The 21057-nt window shown below is 40.2% G+C and overlaps 2 protein-coding genes across 5 annotated transcripts in view; both read right to left on the bottom strand.

The window, feature by feature from the left end:
* The window catches only part of plcb4b (phospholipase C, beta 4b), a 58675-nt gene extending 43562 nt beyond the window's left edge, over window positions 1-15113 (bottom strand). The window contains exons 1-3 of one of the 4 annotated variants that reach the window (XM_026318275.1): window positions 13919-14165; window positions 10838-10883; window positions 3270-3356 (exon numbers count right to left, since the gene is read on the bottom strand). The gene's annotated coding sequence lies outside the window, so the exon portion shown is untranslated. Of the gene's footprint in view, window positions 1-3269; window positions 3357-10837; window positions 10884-13625; window positions 13791-13918; window positions 14166-14990 lie in introns of those variants that run through there. The other 3 variants (XM_026318276.1, XM_026318273.1, XM_026318274.1) reach the window with 3 other exon arrangements.
* A 1316-nt stretch (window positions 15114-16429) lies between these two features.
* plcb1l (phospholipase C beta 1-like) overlaps window positions 16430-21057 on the bottom strand; it is a 92266-nt gene continuing 87638 nt past the window's right edge. The window contains exon 33 of the mRNA XM_026318272.1: window positions 16430-18442. Coding sequence (XP_026174057.1) covers window positions 18218-18442 — 225 coding nt within the window. The 3' untranslated portion in view covers window positions 16430-18217. The remainder of the gene's footprint in view (window positions 18443-21057) is intronic.

The following is a 21057-nucleotide window of genomic DNA, read 5'->3' as shown; positions in this document are numbered from 1 at the left end:
GCAATAGGTAAATTGCTCAGTATAAGAGCTAAAAGCTTCAATGTAAATGTAAAATACAGCTTGGGTTAAAGGGACAGATAGTGTGGAGAGCAACAGAACTAAACTATAGATGGAAAGAGGGATAATTATCCTCTTGGCAAGCCATTTTATATTCTTGTGCCAATGACGCCAATGACAAGACAAACTCTAACATTTCCTGTACTTGGCAGCAACTGTGATTCTGCTTGTGTCTTTTCACCTCATTGTTATAGCTCCAGCCTTTGCTTTGCCTAGTGCTGGACAGGAACTGTGGCAGTAATGGTTTCTTTATACAACCTTTTAACAAGACACACTTCGAGATAAGCATTGACAGTACAGGAAATAGGCTGCTGTTTTGAAAATTAATTTTATATCTGGGATTACCCTAGAACATACACGTAGATTTTTGTAAGACCTGTTTTCCATTTTACTGAAGGCTCATCATACACTTCAGCTCTTAGGTGAGAAGATGAAACAAACTGCTTCATAACTACTCTACATGAACCTTATTCAGCATGTTAAAGTGGACAACAATACTGAAGTATTAGCCAAATGAATACAAATATTTTCTAATTTCCATACAATTTCTAAACATGACTTTAATTCCTGAATTGGAATTTCCTCCATGATGATTGATTATTCCTTAATGATGGGTCTTTGCTGTGACAAGCATCTTTATCATTGCTTAACTCACTGAACTCACTTTATGCCAGTGAAGTGATTTCAAAGCAAAAGTGGAATAAAATAGTCACAAAGGTGTACCACATTAATTCTAAAACAAAAAGACAATTAACATCTGATTTTAAGAGTCGGTATTTCCTTAACAGGTAATCCACTATTGATCCAATCAAAACTGATCTTGCTCCACCTGTTCAGTCTCTGCAGTTATCTGCCTCCTAGCTTTGTATCTGTCTTTCTGACTCTCCTGTTCATGTTTACCAGCTTTGGCGGATCAAATATTATACATGGGAAGTGACCTCACTAGGTCCCAGAACGTGTAGATAATACGATGCTGAAAACACGCTATGTTCTGTAATGCTCACTTATTAAGCTGCGGGGCTTACATGGCTTAACCCTGAATATACATTATATAAATGTTATAGCAATAATTGAAACTCAATTTAGGCTACTCTGCACATTGGAAATGCCCACACTTAACCCTGGGACTTACAGCACTGGCAATTAATTTCTTAACGTGTCTAATATACACACCAATAAATGTTAAATGGTCTTATACTTGTATAGCGCTTTTCGACGCTCAAGTGTACTCAAAGCACTTTTACACTATTTGTCCATTCACCCATTCGCTCACACAAACGTTTACACATTCATACACCGGTGGAACAGCCCCCAGGGGCAACTTGGGGTTTAGTGTCTTGCCCAAGGACACTTCGGACCACCAACCCTCTGGTTCATGGTCGACCTGCTCTACCCCCTGAGCCACAGCCGTCCCCTAATACTTTTCAGTTTACTGTAAAGACTTACACTCATGGTTTTCTAAAATATTAACATACTTAATGTCTGCCTCCCTCATCTAGTGTCCAAACCCCAACAGCTTAGCCATGCCCTATTTAGTATTTTTAGTTATTATACTTTTAATATCACAGAGGTACCATATCAGCACAAATACACACACACAGGCAGTCAAAATCAGAGGTCACCAATTAAACACTGGCCATATGTTGTATTACAGTATCATTATCCATTCAGTCTCCACATTTTATAAGAGACAACAGAAAGAGCAATGTAAACTCTCAGCAAGCACCACTGCTATTATAGTCCAGTGATGGATACACAGTATTAAACCAAGGATGGATATACACTACTTTGCTACCTAATAGGCTCTCTCCCTCCACCCTTTCTGTCTGGGTGTGTTTAGAGTACATGTCTATTTTTAGAGGGTGCTATTCCAAGTAACATCCAGCTGCACTGTGAGAATTCCTTTGATTTGGGCAACAGGTAAGAGGCTGGTAATCTCAGCCCAGCAGATTTAAATGGTATAAACAGTGGCAGCTCTACTATCACCACTCAGACATTGACAGCTCTACAGGGGAAACAAAAGGGGGGGGGGGGGGGGGGGGGGCGCTGATCAGAAGGACACAGCCAAGCATGCACACTCCAACAGGTGTCACAAGATGTGATGTGGGCAGGGGGAAGCGACACCATGCATGCCACCTGGAAAAGCCTAATCTGCAGTACAAGAGTACAATACAATACTGTATTGTGTAGTGCTTTACATAAAGACATTTTTAGGTTATTCAGCCTAGCATCACAAATATCATGAATAAAATAATACAAAAGTGTCTATATAACAAATGCAACTTAACCATGCACACAACCTCCAAAACAGTTTGAACAAAAACTGAACATTGTCAGTGAAGAATTTAGCGCAGGGCTGTTGTATTGGACCACATTAGTTTTAGCCTGTTGTCCTAAGATATTTACACTGCGTGTACATATTAATGTGCCTGTTTGGATGTGAAGAAAAACAGGTGGCTCGAGAACTAGCAGTGGATGTCCCCACCGCAGGAAATCGGCCCAACCCATTGTCTGACGCTCAGCTCCCTGCGGGACTCCATTAGTTGCTTTGCTGCCATGAACAGCACCTGTCAGGGTATTGACCAGTTAGCTCATTTTGTCCCTGAGGTCAGCTATCTTCATTTTCTATGCGACTCTTGTGAGAGTAAGAGGAACAAACAACACTACCTCGCCGTCTGACGGAGCACTCTGAGAAAACCCCACCCCCTGTTTGTCATGCAGCTGTGTCCCATAGGGTGCTGGGGCTTCTGAGAGGGTTGAAGGAGGGTCAACAGATTGGAAAGTGATTCTCTTGGTCTGGAGCAATGACATCTAAAAATAACAGCGGTTTATTCTAGTAATATATGTTCATTTCAAATCATGATTTGGTCAGATGGAAACCCAGACAAACAGGAACATAAAAAGTAGTTGTACAGCTGTAATAAAACTGAATGTTTTATAACATTGTAAAGTTATGTTAATATTATCACTATAGTCTGCCCTAGAGTTGGATGAGAAGATCAATGCCATACAGATGATACAATTTGCACAACTTTGTTATATTGTCCCTGTTTCCTTAGAAACAGGGGAAAAGCTAGCCTGGTTTTGTCCACAGGTAACTAAACGTGCCTACCAACACCTCAGCTCTCTTCTGTACTCGTCTTGTGAATGCCCGGTCCCATCAGATTTTGGAGGCTAAGTAAGGCCAGGCCTGAAAACAGGAAGGTTAGTACCTGAAGCCTTCCTTGGAAGGCCAGTGGCCGTCAGACTCAGCCACTGAGGTTGCACAAGGCAGTGCAGTCTTAGCGTCGACCCCAAGCCTGAGTAAATGAGAGGGTTGTGTCAGGAAGGGTATTCAGTATGAAACATGCCAAATCAATCATGTGGATCAATTGATCCGATGTGATGACCTGTAATGGGAGCAGCCGAAAGAAATAAAATGCTAAGCTAAGCTGACCAGCTGCTGACAGTAGCCTTAATTTAATACAAAGGCATGAGCATGGCAACAATTTTCCCAGCAGACATGCTGTTAGAAAGTGAATAAGAGGATTGAAACCATTTTGGTTTCAAAAATGTATAATGAACAGCTGCTGAAAATGGTGAGAACAATGTTTCAATAGATGGTCTGGATGGCCAGCAACTCTGCCAGATCTTCTGGATTTCGTAAAACTATGTCCAGTTATCTGCAGTTAACTACTACTGTTTATAAAAGCATTTAGCTATGTACCAGACTGTAAACGTGAACAAAAGGATTGCCGACCTAAGCCAAATGACTCAGTCCTTGACATACAGTACAGAGCATTTCCATATTTTGGATTCTGCCAAAAGTCACCAAGACACTAGTCTGTCTAGAGGAATTTCATGAAGGAGTTTCACAATTACTATTTTTACTTAAGATGATAATTGTATTTTCACTTTTATTTTTATAGTGTGAAATGTGCATGGGGAAGGAATAGAAAAATACATTATTAAATATCTAGGAGAACTGATATTGGCTCCAAGTGGCTCAAATACATCACTTGTTTTTATAGATACAGTAAAACTACGAACGACCCAAAACACCAACCCCAATCTGATCTGAATGAATGACTAACACACTTTGTTTAATATGCTCTTCTCACTAGAACGTGGGTGAAATTGAAATGGGTGGTTAGGAGAAGAGGAGATGCGCCTTGAGAGCATGAGGATGGTTGAGGAGGAGAGAAAGGTAGTCAAAGAGAGAGAGAGAGCTGCACACGCACCAAAACATTTCACATACACTTTGACTTTTCAGTTTTTTTTCTTTCTGTGTGATGCTGTCAGGAGCCAGCTCCCTGGGGGCTGAAGAGAGACAGACATCCAGAGAGTAAAATCCAGGCAGAGAGAAAAAGTAAGAGAGGGAGTTTTTCTACTTAGAGAGATATAACACAGAGAAAACATCCCTCCTTTTGCCTGTGTGGATGATGAACGACTGTCTTTAACAAGGACAGAATTAGGTCTGGTTCACTGCACACATGCATCGCACACAGGGAGAGCACTTCTCAACATCCACCGCTGTGCTGGCTAATTAGTGAATTGCATTAGCAGTGATAGAGTCCAGAATCCAGGGCCACTGTCACAGTGACATTGTCTTTATAATCAATAACAGAAACCCTCAACTAATGTAGAGATTTGCATGATTTGAGTTGGTAAGACACTGAAAGCTGTATGGATGAAGCCTGTACAGTATGTAGCACTTCAGTGGTACAATAGTACCTTTCATAGAAACTGCTGTCATTCCAGCTTGTGGCACAGTAATTTGTATCTGCTCATATTATGTTCCAATACTTAAGATTATAAAATATATATATATATATATATATAAAATCAATCAATATCAAACCCAGTTCTTTAAACTACAGGAGCATAGAGTTAGAGTGCATTTGCATTTTCCTTCCAGTCAAAGCCAGAATGTATTTGTATCTTGAAATTACCAATCAATGCAGGATAATAGGGTTCATTGTTACTCGTGGATTTTCACCATTCCTGTACTGGATTCCATTTCCTGTGAATGCATATAACCCAGTGGTAATTTTCTTCCAATTTAACCTTTAATGGTTACAGGCTCTCTGTTTACTGCTCACTCACTCACAGCGATATCAGAGCTGACATGTTACTGCCAAACAGACTACTGTACATTCAGAGTGTTCAACAGGAAAACACAGGGTGGCTTTTCTTAAGGTCTCAGGAGGTCTCAGAAAAAGCACTTTGTCACAGGTTAGCTCTTATTGCAGTTATTTAGCAAATCTGATCATTTCTGACATTTTAATCAGAGATTTTTAATTTTTGCAAGGGAATGAAAACTAGAATTAGTGACGATGATGGTGTCACCAAATCAACAAGGTCTATTCTAATTGTCTGTTTTGCTGGAGATTCATACTTTTTATATTACATATATTTTTTTTAGAAGTAATTTTGGAGCGAACTCATAGGTTTGACCTGCTAAAATTGCAATCATAACTTTTTCAGAAAGGTAACTTGCAGGCTTATTTAAACAATTGCCAGTACACTTACATAATGAAATGCATGTCTGAAAGAGGCTTTTAGCTCAGGCCTTAAGTGAAAATAGCTACAATTCCTTTTAGTGTGTTGTAGTACAATGGAACCAGTCAGAGTTTTTCATCTCACTGCTGACTCAAACTCTCGTCATTTGTAAAGCTGGTAGTTAATATCTTTATCATTTAAAAAATTACCGAGTCAATTCTTCCTGAGCCAGGAGAGATAAACTTTGGAGTGAAATGATCAATCACCTCTTCATGAAATACACAACAGCTATTGTATTATTTCACAATCTTTTCCTTTCCTGTTTTCTATTGGTCTGATGGGATTTCTCCAGTCGCACTTTCTAGATACAGTGCATAAAACCTACAGTCTTCATGTACCAGATAAGATCTCTGGGAAGTACAAAGGAGCACTGAGTCAAGTCAAGTAAGTTAAAGCTGCTCAACAGGGTTTCCCCTGAGTAATTGCCTTTAAGATAAACTAAGTGCAGCCTGGAAGCCCTGTATATATCTGATATATAAACTGTAATTTCCTATTCTTCCTCATGTTTTATAATAGTGTCACTCAGGAAAATATGTCTACCAGCATTTGCCAATAAGGAAGATTTACAGCACTCCTCCTTTTTGATTGTGACACTTTTCTAAACTTCACATTACTTCCACAGTTTGTTATGGTAGCCATCTAATGGATTTATGTGCTTAGCCCAGAGGTTTGTTTAAGTGACATGGGAGAAGCGTCTGATGAGAAATAGCCATAGGTCCTTGACAAATATCTGGCAATGGTTACGACTCCATGTGAGTGAACTGTTTGCCTGTTATACTGTGTGCTTACATTCTGCCTAATATGTATTCCCTCAGTCCCTCAGAGTCAGAGACCATTTCTAGTTTATGAGTTGTAAACTCCAGTCGACAAAAACACCATTAAAATCCACTTTGTCTACCAATATATAGAACAAATGAAATAAATTAGCCCCACATTAGATACTTCACACTGCTCCACTCAAGGATGTCTGCATAAATCTAGCATTTGCTTGCAGCCATTACGTTATGCAAGGGAATGCTAAAATAAAGACAACGGCGCTATGCTGAGTATCCTGCATTTCAACTTAGCTGAGCAGGATAAATGATAAGCTCAGCCGCTAAATGTTGCATAATTACTTGGACTTGTTATCTCATACAGTAGTGGGCTGATTGAAGATGCCCTTCTGTGTGTGTGCACACACGCGCACAAACACACACCTCGCTTCCCCCCCCCCCAAGCCGACAAGAGCAGTGCTTATCCTCAGAGGAAAAAGCCACATTCTTGCTGTGTATCTAGTCATCTGATCTGGCCAGCGAGTCATGTGTCAGAGCCATGTTAGAGATTGGGCAGAAGGCTTCAGGCTAACCTTGGACTAATGATTTCTGCTGTTTGTGTAGCATCTCAACTTATTCTTTGACATCACTCTCTGCCTTAAAGTGAAGTTGGATTTTTAAAAACACAAAACAATTCTACATTTTTCTTACTGTTGAAGACCTCAAACATATTTGTAACCTACTAGTTTAATGTTGCTAATATATGTATTTACCAACAGCTTTCTTGGCTCACAACCAGCACTGCTTTCTCCTTTTCTCTGCTTATTAAAGCCTTGTAACAATAAGCCTTATAACAATAAGAAGCCTCTAACCACAATGTGCACTACTAGAGGTGGCATCTCTATAAATGAATCACTGCATACTCAGACAAAAAAAAAAAAAAAAAAAAAAAAAAAAAAATCAATCAGCGTTTCGAAAGGTTTCTTAATTTCCCAGCGCAAATATTGACAGTGTGATAAACACAGCAATTATTTTGCTGACTTCAGAGGTCCTCTTCAGCGTGTTGCTAAACCTTATTCTCCATTATTGTGCTTGCTGGGTAATAGGAGCTATCTAGGAGAAGATGGCATAAAATCAAGTTTTGCAATCTAGAGCGAAGGTCGACAGTTTAATTGGAAGAGCAAATTGTGTTCACATAGATCGCCACACTGGATTGAGCCATAGGTAAAGTGAACGTGCACACCATACACATTTAAAAGTATGTGTGTGTTTGTGTGAGAAAGAAAGGGGGGTTAAAAAAATAAAAACATGTAGGGCCTGGTAATAGTGCTCCTGTTTAGTTCCAATGTATTTTTAGAGTTACGTGTGTAGCTGAGCTACAATCATTATCAGTGAAGTGTTGTTTTTACTCCTCAAAGCCTCTTTCACACAAACCAGGATCCTCCCGCTGCCTGCTGCTGAATAAGCTAGGTTAATGCTGCCAATTTTTTTGTTAAGAAAGAGTAAATATTGACTTGATGACTACAGCTCCCATCTGTTGGTGTGAGAGTCAGCAGCTCCCTCTTTTTGTCTGCTTTGCTTTCTGTCTCCATCTCTGTCATGTTCTCTGCTGCTAGTTGAGCGTAGCCAGAGAATACCCCCGTCATATTTATCCTCCAGACACTTACCCTTGTAGTGAATCATCACTGATCCTTTATTTCAAGTTGCAAACATGCACTTGCATATTAAATTAAAACATCTGGACCAGTGAGGGTTGAGGCCAGGTTTTGATCAACTATGTTGTGCCTGAAGCTGAGACTGATTGAGTGGAGCTGAGTGGGTTAACAGCTGAGAGAGCAGAGGCGATGCTGGGATTTCCTGAGCCTTTTAGCAGAGTCACAGGCCAGCAAGTGAAAGATTTTTAGTTAGACCAAATATTAAAAAGTTCTTAAGATTAAAAAAAAAAAAAAATCCCCAAATCACACCTAGTTAATTTGGCTTAACTATATGTAGATATTCTCATATTTGAACAGACATATAAGTCATACAAATATGTGAACCCATGCCCTTTATAACAGAAATGCATAAATGTTAAAATGATTAAGACATCTCCCTTCACTTTTTTAAAGGAGCTACTTTAGCACATGTAGATGAACATGACGGTGCTTTGGTTTCATATTAGAGAATCATTTTCTTCCTACTGCATTTAAAGATCCTGTGGCCTGAAAACAGCCTTCATTAACTGTCACATCTATATTTTCTATGAATGTCAAAGTTTGAAAACGCACCTGAGGGTAATACAGGGTTTGCAAACATTTGCACTGTGGACTGATCTAGGTGCAGTATGTTTACTCTGCTGGTGCTGCTGAAACATTACAAGCAGTCTTGCTGTACAACTGCTGCTGTTAGTTTACATTTTCAACCTTTGGAAAGATCTGGTGGAGGTGTTTGATCAAAAAGTAGCATTTCATTTAACAAAGGATGAACCCAGTGTCTCTGATACCTGTGAAACAGACTAACCTGCATGAGTTCATTTTCATTGCATATTCCCAGGGTGCAATGTTTACAAGAATGCTGTATTACTGACATTTGTATTGCTGAGTAATTTCTATCAGCAGTAAGACAAAATATATAAGTAGCCAGAGCTTTGTGTCACTGTATTATATTCACATTATTTCTATTTTTTTCAGAAGCTGGATAGTTAATATGCTACCCTAACCATGAATGTTGCTTTTTCCCCTAATCTACCAGATACATCATGAAACCAAATGAACCACGACCACAAAACTGAGATACATGAACCATGCCCATTGTGAGCCATTTTATCCCTTTTTAGTCTGCAAAAAGTGAAACTATGTTCCCTTCTCTTATATCTGTGCTAACATGCAGCTCTATTAGGACAGAATGGAAGGAAATGCAAGTGTTACAGTGCTTGTTTTTTCTTAGTCCCAGGATTGTGAACCGCTAGAAAATCTTGGGCCAAGAAACTTCACATTTTTAAAAATCCCAACAAAAGGTAACACACTACTCAATCAATAATCAATGACCTGATAATGTTGTCATATGCACATATTAAACCCATGCATGTTAGATGCCTGTATGTGGGAATTGTAGATTACAATGGGAACCAAAAATATGCCAAAAATAAACAAGCTTACAGTGAGAAAAGAAAGACATGATACTAAAATATATTAAGGGGAGCAACTTACAATGCACCCTACAATGAATTAAAAAAAAAAAAATTGCCATATTTCAGCAAGTAAATACTGTTATATATATATATATATATATATATATATATATATATATATATATATATACATAGGAAAGGAAGTAATAGATATATATAGCATATTTATGAAAGAAATACAAGTGTGAAAAGTCTGTCTATACAGGATGTGATGCTTTGTGTTTTATAAATAGTTTAGGATTATGAAATCTCTGTGTGCCTTGTCTTTGACCCCTGTTATGCAGCACCATGATGCTTTTGCAACCAGACCTTGAAAAAATATTATTAGAATATTATTATTCATCTCACCTTTTGTTTTTTTAAAATCAATAAGTAAACCTCCAAATAATTTTAGCAATATTTTCCTATTCATTGTTGTTGTAAAGAAAAACTTACAATGGAGCAAACATAATTTAGGGATAATGAAAATGTATATCTCTCGCCTTTATGAAAATTAATCGGGCCCTGCCAACACAGCCTTCATGCTAGACATTACATGATTAAAAGAGGATGACATCATTAATACAGAACGTATTTTAGATAGCAATCACCTCTTTGCCACAGTGCAGTTTCTGCAGCAGCCACACCATCTGCTTATCAATAAATGATATCTGGCTGTGGCCAGGCAAACATTGCATCAGTCTTCTATGAAAGATAGTAAAAAAAAAACAAAAAACACTGGCCTCTTGATTTCATCATTCAACACAATTCCAATAAAATGTCAGTCGTTTCCAGCTCGCAGTCCAACTTGCTTACAATGTGGAATGCCTGGGAGAGAAAAGCATCTGTATTCTCTAATGAGCAAAATAAAAGTCAGATGGACTTCAGTGCTAAATGTTAAAATAGCAGAAAAATAATTCTTATTTTCTTTTAGCTTCAAACATATTTTGTTGTGCGTCATTCCAAAGATTAGAGCACACACTGAGATGTCCACATTATATAACTTGTCAGGTAAGCCTACAGGAAGAAATGTTGAAATGAAAGAAATGTTGCATATACTTTATGCATCCACATCAATCAACTGGCTTAATGCAAACTTGGTCAGTAATAAGCAATCATGAGTTGGATTCTCTGGAAAGTAGAAACTAATACTAAAGAGGCAGCCTGTGTTAGACTAAATTCTAGATAGAGAGTCTCTTTACCAATTGCTACTAGATGGTTATTAGACAACCGTGCTGTTAGACAAAACCTAGTCTAAGTGGGGCTAAATAAAATTAACAAGAGAAAGAAATGTGTATTCCTACATTGATCTCTCGTGGTGAACAAGACCAAAACTCACCAGTTTAGCATCAATAATGTTCAGGGGGAGAAGCTCATGTCTTGTCCTGCAAAAGACAAAAAAGGACATACGGTAAGAAGGGGAGAAAAGTCCATAAATCACAGAGGCCTGAATCTGGACTTATTTGACTGAGATCTAAAACCCTGAAATACAGTATGAAGGGCAGGAGCAGAGAACCACACAGAGAGATGAGCACATACCACATTCTACTACTCCCTTGCCAAAGAAAACAAAGTAATTTACAATATCGATAAACAGCTTCACAACAGCCTCAGACAACAGCCAGACTTTAACAATAAGAATGGACACGTGGAGAGGTGTGATTCAACATGTTTTGAACATACTACCACAACATTAGGGCTGGCAGTCAGAGTGCCAGTCGGCTTTTCTGTTGGTCTACCAAGCCATCTGGGTGTCTATCTCTATTTCCACATTCATAGATCTCTCTGCCCCTAACACAGCCATAAAGATGACAGACAGGGTGGTAAAGGCTGCTGAAACCAGAAAGTGTGCTGTGTTAAAAATGTAATAGCCTCAAAAAAACAAACAAAAAAAACAAAAAGATGTAGTACTGAACGAAGACAATCAAGACCAGGCCTGTCTAATCAGAAAATGTAAACAAGCTGCACATATAGAGGGAAAGCAAGCAAAAGAGCACACCAGAGATCCCAGCGTTTAAGATGTACAGGCAGAAGAATGGATTCCCACCAGAATAAACCTCTAACCTTTGAACAGTTCAATATAATGTTGGCAAGTATGCCACAAACAGAGAAAAAGATTTTCTTACTTCAGTGGTTTGGAACAAGCCCTGGAGCTACATTCAGGCTCACCATAGAAATACAAACATCCCACAGGATAACATGGGTCAATGTGTGCCTTAGACACATTTCTTAGCCTAATGATCCTAATATGACTGCAACACAGCCACATTTGTAAACCTTAAGACTGTAAAGCCAAGCTGGGCTTAGCATTATGTGTGCCAGTACTCAGATATTATTTTAGTTTTCTTCTTTATTTCATCCAAGTGTCAGCATCTAGTTTTCTTGCTTCCTCTCTGGGACTCAGTGAACAGAGTTGCTGAAAAGAATACAGCAATGTACTTCAATCCATCCAATTCTGACTAGTAAATGAAATCTCAACCACACCTCCTACAGTAAAATACATGCAACATGTTTCAAACGGGAAAGGCCGGGGATGATTTCACTGTTTAGAGCAAAAACAACAACCAAAAAGGGACTGATGGAAATGATTTCATTTCTCAAAGACAAGCTCACGAAAGTGGGCCAGCAGCGCTCATAAGATCTAAAGTATTAAATTTGGATTATTGAAAACAGTTGTTTTGTAGCATGATAATAAAAAACAAAGAGGATACAAAAAAGTGCAGTCAGTTACATTATAACTAATAACAGCAGGTGATAATCCATCCCATTACTCAACAAACACTGTACTGTGCAGTGCTGCCCGACAGTTACCTGAAGTTTCTATTAAAAGCACTGACCACTGAATGCACCAAAGACATAACACAATATGATCTGGCCCAAAGATAATAAAAAAAAAAAAAAAAAAAAAACACCTGTACATCCTCAGTTAACCTTTAAGCTTCTTAGTCCACCTCTATTCATCAAAATGCTCTACAGTCGGGGTTTAAGCCACAGGTAAGAGATTGTTATTTTGCGACAGAGGGTAATGTTTGCCTCCGTAATCACCAGTCAAACGTTTATGCGACAATGTCAATAAGCCAGAGCAGAGTTTCTTTTTCTTTACATAATGGCAGTTTCATATGCAGCAGAGGACAGACTCTGGAAAGATGGATGGGCGATAACCTTCTGCCATGTTACAACAACAGATCCACGGCCAAAAACCTGTAGAAAAAAGTGGCCAAACAACAAATGCAACACACCTGTGAAGACCTTTACAAGCCGGAAGTGATCCTGTGTAAATATAATGATGTATAGGTGGACAAATGTCAGCGTGAACAAACACAAGTCACTGCAACAAATTTATTAAGGCACCATTTATGCCCATACAACAACTAACTCTGGAGGTTGTGAACCCAAACAAAACCCTCAACAAAACAGATTATGGGCTATTTGCACTGCAAACAAGCCTACGGAGTAACCCATAGGTTATTCCTGAACAAACAACACTCTCTTCCTCCTGGCTGTTTGTGTTAAAACAGGTTTTGAAAATAGAAACCAGCTCTCTGAAAGCACCTCAAAAAAAAAAAAAGGCAAGAAGGTCCAGACAGAAAGATGACATTGACTTCACCTATAGTTAATGTCAAGAGACACACACACACACACACACACACACACACAGACACACACACACACACCTTTCACTCACCTGGTGCAAGTAGAGCGAACAGACTGAAAACACACACTGATATTACCTTTCTGCTCCGTGTGATATTTGACACACATTACAACAGTTGACTTCCTATCTGCAGTATTTACAGTAAATCGTTGACACCTTGCTCTCAGCTGCTGTATCAGTTTAACGATATTAAATTAACATGACGGTAAAAGTCTCCAGCAGGTCAACAGGCTGTAAATATTACAGAGCAGCAAACCGCAGCGTACAAAGCCCAGTGTGACTATAAGGCGATAAAAGCCCGTGTCCTATATCTGTGTCCGCTGACTTTTATGGCCACTGTCATCGGCCGGCTGGCTTCACTGTGTCCCGCTATCAGCTAGCTCCGGCGGCTAGCCTCGCAGCCGTCCGCCGGTCACACCTGCGGTTAAATGTGTCAGCAACCCGCGACGGCTCGCTGTTTTAGCTTCTTTACCTGGAGGAGAAGCCGCTGCGCCGAGAAAAGGGGCAGTGAACGTGGTATAAGGCTGCTCAAAGGTCTGTTTTAATGATGCATCTGGCACGTTAGCTTAGCTAGCAGAGGCTGCTGTCTCCAGCTGTGACAGTGAGGCGGGGAGAGGATGTGGTGTCCGAGCCTGACAGAGACACCTGAATCAAAGGTCCTGGTCCGCTGCATCCGCCTAACCAGCTAAACAGGTTGGATTAAGCGCAGTCTACACTAGTGTCCGCATGGCAGCGTGACATTGACAAAGGCTGTTTGTTTCTTACGTGATTTCGGTGTCGGAGACGGGGACGGGTTTAATCCGCCGGCGGAGAGAAAGGATGGTTTGGTTTGCAGCGTCCGGGTCGGGACTGTCTCTGTCTGTGTGGCTGTAACTGCTGTAACTGCTGTAACTGCTGCTGTTGCGGCGGCGGCGGCGGCTGCTCTCTCCCGTCTCCGTGCTGCCGGAGTGCCCCGGTGCTCTTGTACCAGCCGCCCTCCAGTGGAGAGTGAGCGGCCCCGGTGCGCTTTGATTAGGGACAACTCTCCAGCTCGGCAGCGCGCGCACCCCCCTCCCCCTGTCCTCCCCCTCCCTCTCCCTTAACGTGCCCGCGCGATTTGTGTAAGCGTGCACAAATGAGTGAATGAGTGCGCCTTGCGTTGACAGAGTGAGTCATCCAGCAGATCTAGATCCAGCTCCTCCCTGCTCCTCCAGCAGCTGAGGAGTGTGCTGACACAAACTCTCCCCCTCCTCTCTGTGGTGGCACCGTGTGGCACTGCCCGTCTTACAGAGGCTGCCGTGCGCTCACTCCCATTTCTATCATAGCATCACTACGTGGACTGCAGGGATTCAGTAGCTGATTTTTCTGTTTTTAAAATGTGATCCAGAGTTTATCCCAATTTTTCTACATACATGAATTCAGAATCAAAATAAACTCATCTATTTGAGGATCTAACCCCTCGGGTGAAGTTTTTCAGTGCTGTTTCTCCTTATAGATCCCAGACAGCTAGGCAGCACATTAATTTGTCATTGTCATATACAGCAACTTTTGCAGTGATAGAGTGACCTGAAAGTATTCACACCCCATCAGGCTTTGTAGTTTTTATTTTCTTATTGATTTCATTTTTGCCCAAAACACCTAAAAATGTTTGCAGCGTCCTTAGGACAAAAGCACAAAGTAATCATAGTTTTTGCTGTGACACTTTAGGGTGTGGTCGGGTTTAGGATTAGGGTTGGATTATTATATATGAGCAATGTGGAGTGGACTAAGACTATATTTAAGTAGTCCATGAAAATCCATTCAAGTGGACATGTCTGTAAATGTGTCGATCTGTGTGTGTCTGTGTGTGTGTCTGTACCTTCTAAGCAGCTCTCTGTGGTCCTCTCCTCATCTGCTGTCCTGGTGTGCCTCATTAAAGCCCAGTTACAGGACACCTCCTACTCCTCATCACAGCCACAGATGGACAGGCGCAGGGTGATAATATTCCTGGGAGTTTGTAGGGGCGTCACTGTTTATATAAGCCAGAGAATCTTATTAAAAAGCCACTCTCCTTCCACCCTGAACTCGGGGTTAATTAGCTCACTTCCTAGTTGCTGGCATGCATGGAGTCCTCTGAATGGTCATGGTGGTTGTTACTGGGCGACTGGACCAGGCTTGTCTTATCTCCTGTGGCCTATTGGGATTCTGCTCTGCTGAGGAGCAGGAGACACACACACACACACTCACCACACACCACCACACACAGCTGAAAATTCACATGCACAAGCACATGGACCCAGAGTACGAGCACAGATACGTTTAGGCTTACACACAGAAAACACCAGCACTCACACAATGTGTAATATGTTAAAGAGTGAAAAGTAGATATTCCTGTGGCAGAAAACATACTACAGGTGCGACATAGTACTACATACACACATTTGACTTTTGAGGGACAAGAAAAGTCAAATGGGCACAGGATGTATAACACAAACATGTACGTGCACATGCGCGTTATCACACATAGCATAGTGACCAATACCACAGCAGATTTGAGTGATGTAGAAAACTATGCCACTAATAATCAAAACTATGATTTCAGTGCTGCTCACTCCTCAGGTGGTGACCAGTGGTTAAATCATGGAGGTGCTTTACCTAGGAGTGGATCATCAAAGGGCCTCCCTCGCTTCTCCCGCCCCTGAGTGTGACATACAGACCGTGCATACACACATACTGACAAACACATTCTCTAGAGCTGGATTCGGAGGTTTTCTTGCAACTGCATTTACATAATCTTTTTCAACATGTTTTCAGTCTTCTTTGCTGTGCTCTTATTTCTTTACCATTATTATACAGCCTTTGTTACGAAGGCTGTGGGTTAACAATGAAATCTCTATTTCAAGTAAAACCAGAAAGCGTGATAGGACAATAACAACTGACACATTGTAAGGCAAAGAAAATGCAATCAATCCACAGTTAAGGAGTGGATGAAAGAATAAGACATACAACATGAAAAAGCTGAGAAAATATGGCTTCAAAATGATGAATGTATGGCAGTATTTTGAAAATATATCACACGTGTAGAGGTTTAAGGTGATAAAAAAATAAACATGAAAAAAACGACATAAAGATGACCGATGGCAAATTAAGACACACAACTCATCTTAAGCAAAGTACAATAATAGCCACATTTATTTTAATTACAGGCAATTTCCCTTTACACTATGTATTTTTTAATCAACTTAATGTTTTATCCTTTATGTCATACATACATTTACATTTCCAGAGTGCATACACTTAAGTTGATGAGAAGGGGAGGACTATTAAATAAAGTGGACATAGGAATAGGAAGTCTCGCATTTCTTATGAGACAATTGTCAAATACTGCTCATCACAAGCATTACTCAGTAGTGGAACTGTACTAAAAGTGCACACGGTCTATTCAATATCAGACAGCTTTATATTATATAATGTAATTTCAACAATGATGCATTTCACACATTCAACATCAAACAAGGCCAACCTATTCAAAGGCACAGGACTCTCACATCAATATCGTTTTTAAAAGTAGTTTGTACTTACATGTTAGGTAATCCTTTTTTTTTTTTTAAAGGAAAATCAGCTGAAATATGATTTGATATCAGATGACACCTGTGAGTTAAATGGCACTGGACAGTTAGGAAGTAAAAAACACTTCCTTATGGTTCACACATGAAAGAGGAAATAGTCCAGTTATTCATGAGATCATGTTAAGGCTGGTGTTTTGCAGATATAAACTGAGCGTTTGAAGGCTGCCTAAAAATAACTGAACTTTTTTTTTTCCCATTTCAAAGAAGAGCTACCAATTGTGGGTGAATACTGAAAATAATGCCAAGGGGTGACATATTTCCTGTGGTCCCGGGCATCTGCTCTGTGAATTGGGGAATGGCATACACATTCCCCAGTAGGTACACATGAACCAGTTAAGAGGAAGTCCACTTCTATAAAACTACAGCAAGATCCTCTTCTGTTTAGGTGTCCTAGTTTTCCTGTTTTAATTCATGGGGACAAAGGTAAAGAATACAATAAACAAGCTGTTAACTTGAGCTAGCTAATGTTGGACCTAAAAAAAAAAAAAAAACAAAAAATGTTTGTTGTTACTTATTTTAGTTCAGTTCAGCTTACGGTATCAAGCCACACTGGGTCCACTTCTTTCGCAGGTTACTTTAAACTGTTTCAGAGAAAACAGACTTATTATTTTAACGAACATCTCTGCTACGGAGGTACTGTAATGCTTACAGTTAATCCAAATACATGCAGATACTGTACAGCACACTTTCCCTTCACTTCCTCTCTAGGCAGGATTGCACACAACATGTTAAAAACTACCCAAACAAAAAAAGAATGACAGAGGACTGCATACTATTACCATGCAAAATATCATACAAACCCAACAACTGTTAAAAAAAACGATGGGTTTTAAAACAAAATAGCAGCAACACATAGGCTTAGTTCTGTGAGAACAAAATTGAGAACCAGCAAGCCACCAGTGCCTCTGGGTTAAAGAGTTACATAGTTATGTAAAGAGCCTTCAGTGCAAATATGTAAAGATGACCCTAAGACTTATAAAGATGGAAGCTTTAAAGGCTAAATATGTGGTGTTTTCTTTACAGTACAAATGTACAAATCGACTCCACTTAAATGACAATGTAAGTGAGTTCAAAACCTTGGCACCACACACCTCACTGATCGCTACGACTGTCAATATCATGATCATAAAAAATAAAAAAAGAAACTACTCTCTCTGTGCAATAGTTCAAATAAGTTAGATCTTGCAATTAATTAGTGCTTTGTGACACATCCTGTGGCCGTACTGAAAGAGACGACAACATACAGGTAACATACAAATACACAAAAAGTTACTATTTACATAAAACATTTTTCTGGACAAGACTGCACTCTATGCAGAGAGGACCTCTACTCACCAGTTCAGGCTCAGATCTGACCTAATCCTCCCAGTGGTTAAAATTAGGGCCAAAGTTGAGGCAGTCTGATCCTAGATCTGTGGCCACAAACACATCCACCAATCAGTGTCCCAGTGTGAAGCAAAGCATTGAGGTCAAATCTCTAAAGGGGTGTGTCGTAGACTCTTTCCGATGAGCCTTCCTCCATGTCGTCCTCTGACTGTGACGCCTTGTGGTTGAGCTTCTCGGTGGTCGAGGACGCAACAAGACTTCCGTGGACGCCATCGTCGCTAAGTTTGGCCTTGCTGCTGTCTTGAACAAACTCTTGGATCTCCACAGGTAGCCGACGGAATTTGTCCTGGTATTCCTGGTCCAAGTCACTCTGCAGCTAGAGAGGAAGAAAAAGCACATAAACCAAGGAGATACAGTAGGAGAGGGTAGAGGATTAAATCTCAAATCTGGACTGTGTTACATTTCTGAAGTTCATGATCTTCACCAAGTTTGTCAAGACAGAAAACTGCTCCGATTGTGTCCCTATAGTCACACAACTAACATTTTGGTAGCCACACTAGTTTTTGAGAAAAAGCTCACTTCCCTGTGGAGGTAATGGAAAATAAATCATTAATTCTCTCCAACTCTTACAAGCTACATTCAATGTTCCCTCCAGCAAGAGAATTAACCACCTCCCCATTTAGTTGGCCACAGTTACGCTGGTAAACAGGACTGTACATGAAGGATGATCACTTGACTTTCCCTATGTACACTACGTAAAGGTCATTAAGGTGACCAATAGGTTTGTTTAACAGCTAATTTCACCTATTTGCATTAAACCCTCTGCATGTAAGTAGCACCCAGCAGAGGATAAAGTGAGTAATCACAACACTCAGTAACAACCACATGTCATGGAGCTGCTGAGTCCAGGAACAGCAGCAACAAACAGCCTATTTGCATCGCAAGTACTGTAAGTAACAAATTTCCATGATCCTTTAACGTGGTGTGCACATTTTCGAATTGTTTGTCTTCAGAGTTGGGCAATAAATGTCTTGGATGCAGTACAGAATCCAAGACGTTTTTTCCTCTTGGAGTGTTATCCAAAGATTATTTTCACAGGAGTTCTGCTTCATTAGAGAAATTAGATAGATAGATAGATAAAATAGATGGGCCTTGGACCTTGATATTGAGCAGTGAACAGGCACAGCTGAGCTAAACCAGGATGTCCTCTGCATCCATGTAACAGACACTACCTCTCCTAACTCAGATAGGAGAAACTGTTTTCTCCCAGGCATAGACTCCCCCAATGATTACAGATGACAAGATTGTATTCATTTCATTATGAGCCAATAATTGCTGTAATGCTGATTTCTCTGTTTAACTACCCGGCTGGCTCCCATGGGAGAGCAGTAATTAAAAGAAAAGCTGCTAAGATGAATGGTGTCAGAGTCTCAACAGCTCAATACAGTCACATCAGCATTATGAAAGATCGAAAACACCTGCAAGCTCTGAGAGGATTTATCTCTGATCCATATTTTGTCTGAGACCCCCGTGTTAATCGAATAAGGCCATACTTCAGACTCAGACCTAACTTCTAACTCAAATGTGAACACAGTGTTAACAGGGAATACATGCTGGACCGGCTCAGGGTCAGCAATACTAATGACGCTATAAACCTGAAAAGTGTTTTGAGATGCATACATGCTTTTGCAAGGACTTCTGACAGAAAGAGCTAAACAACACAAAGCTGATTCCCCTGGATGATTTCACCTACACAAAACCTCCAGTCAATACAGCAAAGCTGGGAGACAAAAGCCCTGGTTCATTTAAGAAATATTCACAAAACCTTTAAAGAACAAGTAAATAAGACAGGAGAGAGAATAAAGGTCAAGAACTGCCATCCTGCTCTTTTGACGTCCCAGTGTTCTGCGCTCTCTACTTCACTTTATGACCTAGTACATCCATTTTATTTGTGAGTGTTGCATTGTTACCAAGTGCTTCATGTTGACAGCATTTAAATGCAGAGACATACAATAAACTGGACTGATACTGGGTCATGTAGATTATAAGTACTTATCTATGAGTTTGGGCTGGGTATTAATTGTTGAAAGTTTCCTACACAAAGAAAATGTTAACTTTTTAATCACAATTTTGTACTTTATTATAAACTGTAAACTGTGCAACAACTCACAGTTGTTACACTAAACCAGTTAAAAACATTTTCTAAATAGCATATGTAAAAATAGATTTACCCTAATTATAACAAATCTCTTTTTTTTTGTAAGGCTACTGCTGTGGAAATTATGTTGGAAGAATAAGTGTTAGAGTTCTCCATTAAAATTCAGAGATAGTTAACATGTGATAGAACACAAAAAATCCATTGGCTACTGAGAAATGAGGAGCCCGACTCACGCCTGTTTGATACTGTTAGTGGTACAGTCGAGCTTGCTAAAGCCCCACCAAGCACAGCATCTCAAGGTGACCTTCTCTGAAAAATGCCTCCCTCCCTCTCCCTCACTCTCTTTTTCCTCCTTTCTTTCTGTCACTCTCTCAGTGGGTCTCACAGAGCGGACATCCAGCACATCACAACCAGATGGTTAAACATGCACTACAGCTTGTCTCTCTCGCTCCCTGCTCTGCACTGCGCATGACCTACTTAGGGGTGGGACAATCTCCACAATGTGTATGTGTGTGTGTGTGTGTGTGTGTGTGTGTATGTGCACGTGTGCAGCTTGCCTTTACCCTGCCCGCTGAGGCACAAGCACTCTCTGATTAAAGCTGTCATTTTTCTCTCATCTTACACCCTGGCACATGTGAAGGAGGTGGGAGAAGGGGGCAGGGCACCAAGTGTTTCTCATTAAGACGCACGCATGTATGCGCGTCTGTTGTGTATCTAATCAACAGCTCGGAAGCACACGGCTTGAAGTTTGGGTGCACGTTGCTTTCACCAAGGAATAGTTTAATTAAAGCTCCTGTTAAAGACACCTACAGTTAAATACAATCTATTGAGAG

The sequence above is a fragment of the Mastacembelus armatus genome, chromosome 24 (assembly GCF_900324485.2).
Source record: "Mastacembelus armatus chromosome 24, fMasArm1.2, whole genome shotgun sequence".
NCBI classification, from domain to species: domain Eukaryota; kingdom Metazoa; phylum Chordata; class Actinopteri; order Synbranchiformes; family Mastacembelidae; genus Mastacembelus; species Mastacembelus armatus.
This window is presented reverse-complemented; position numbering and strand designations above follow the sequence as displayed.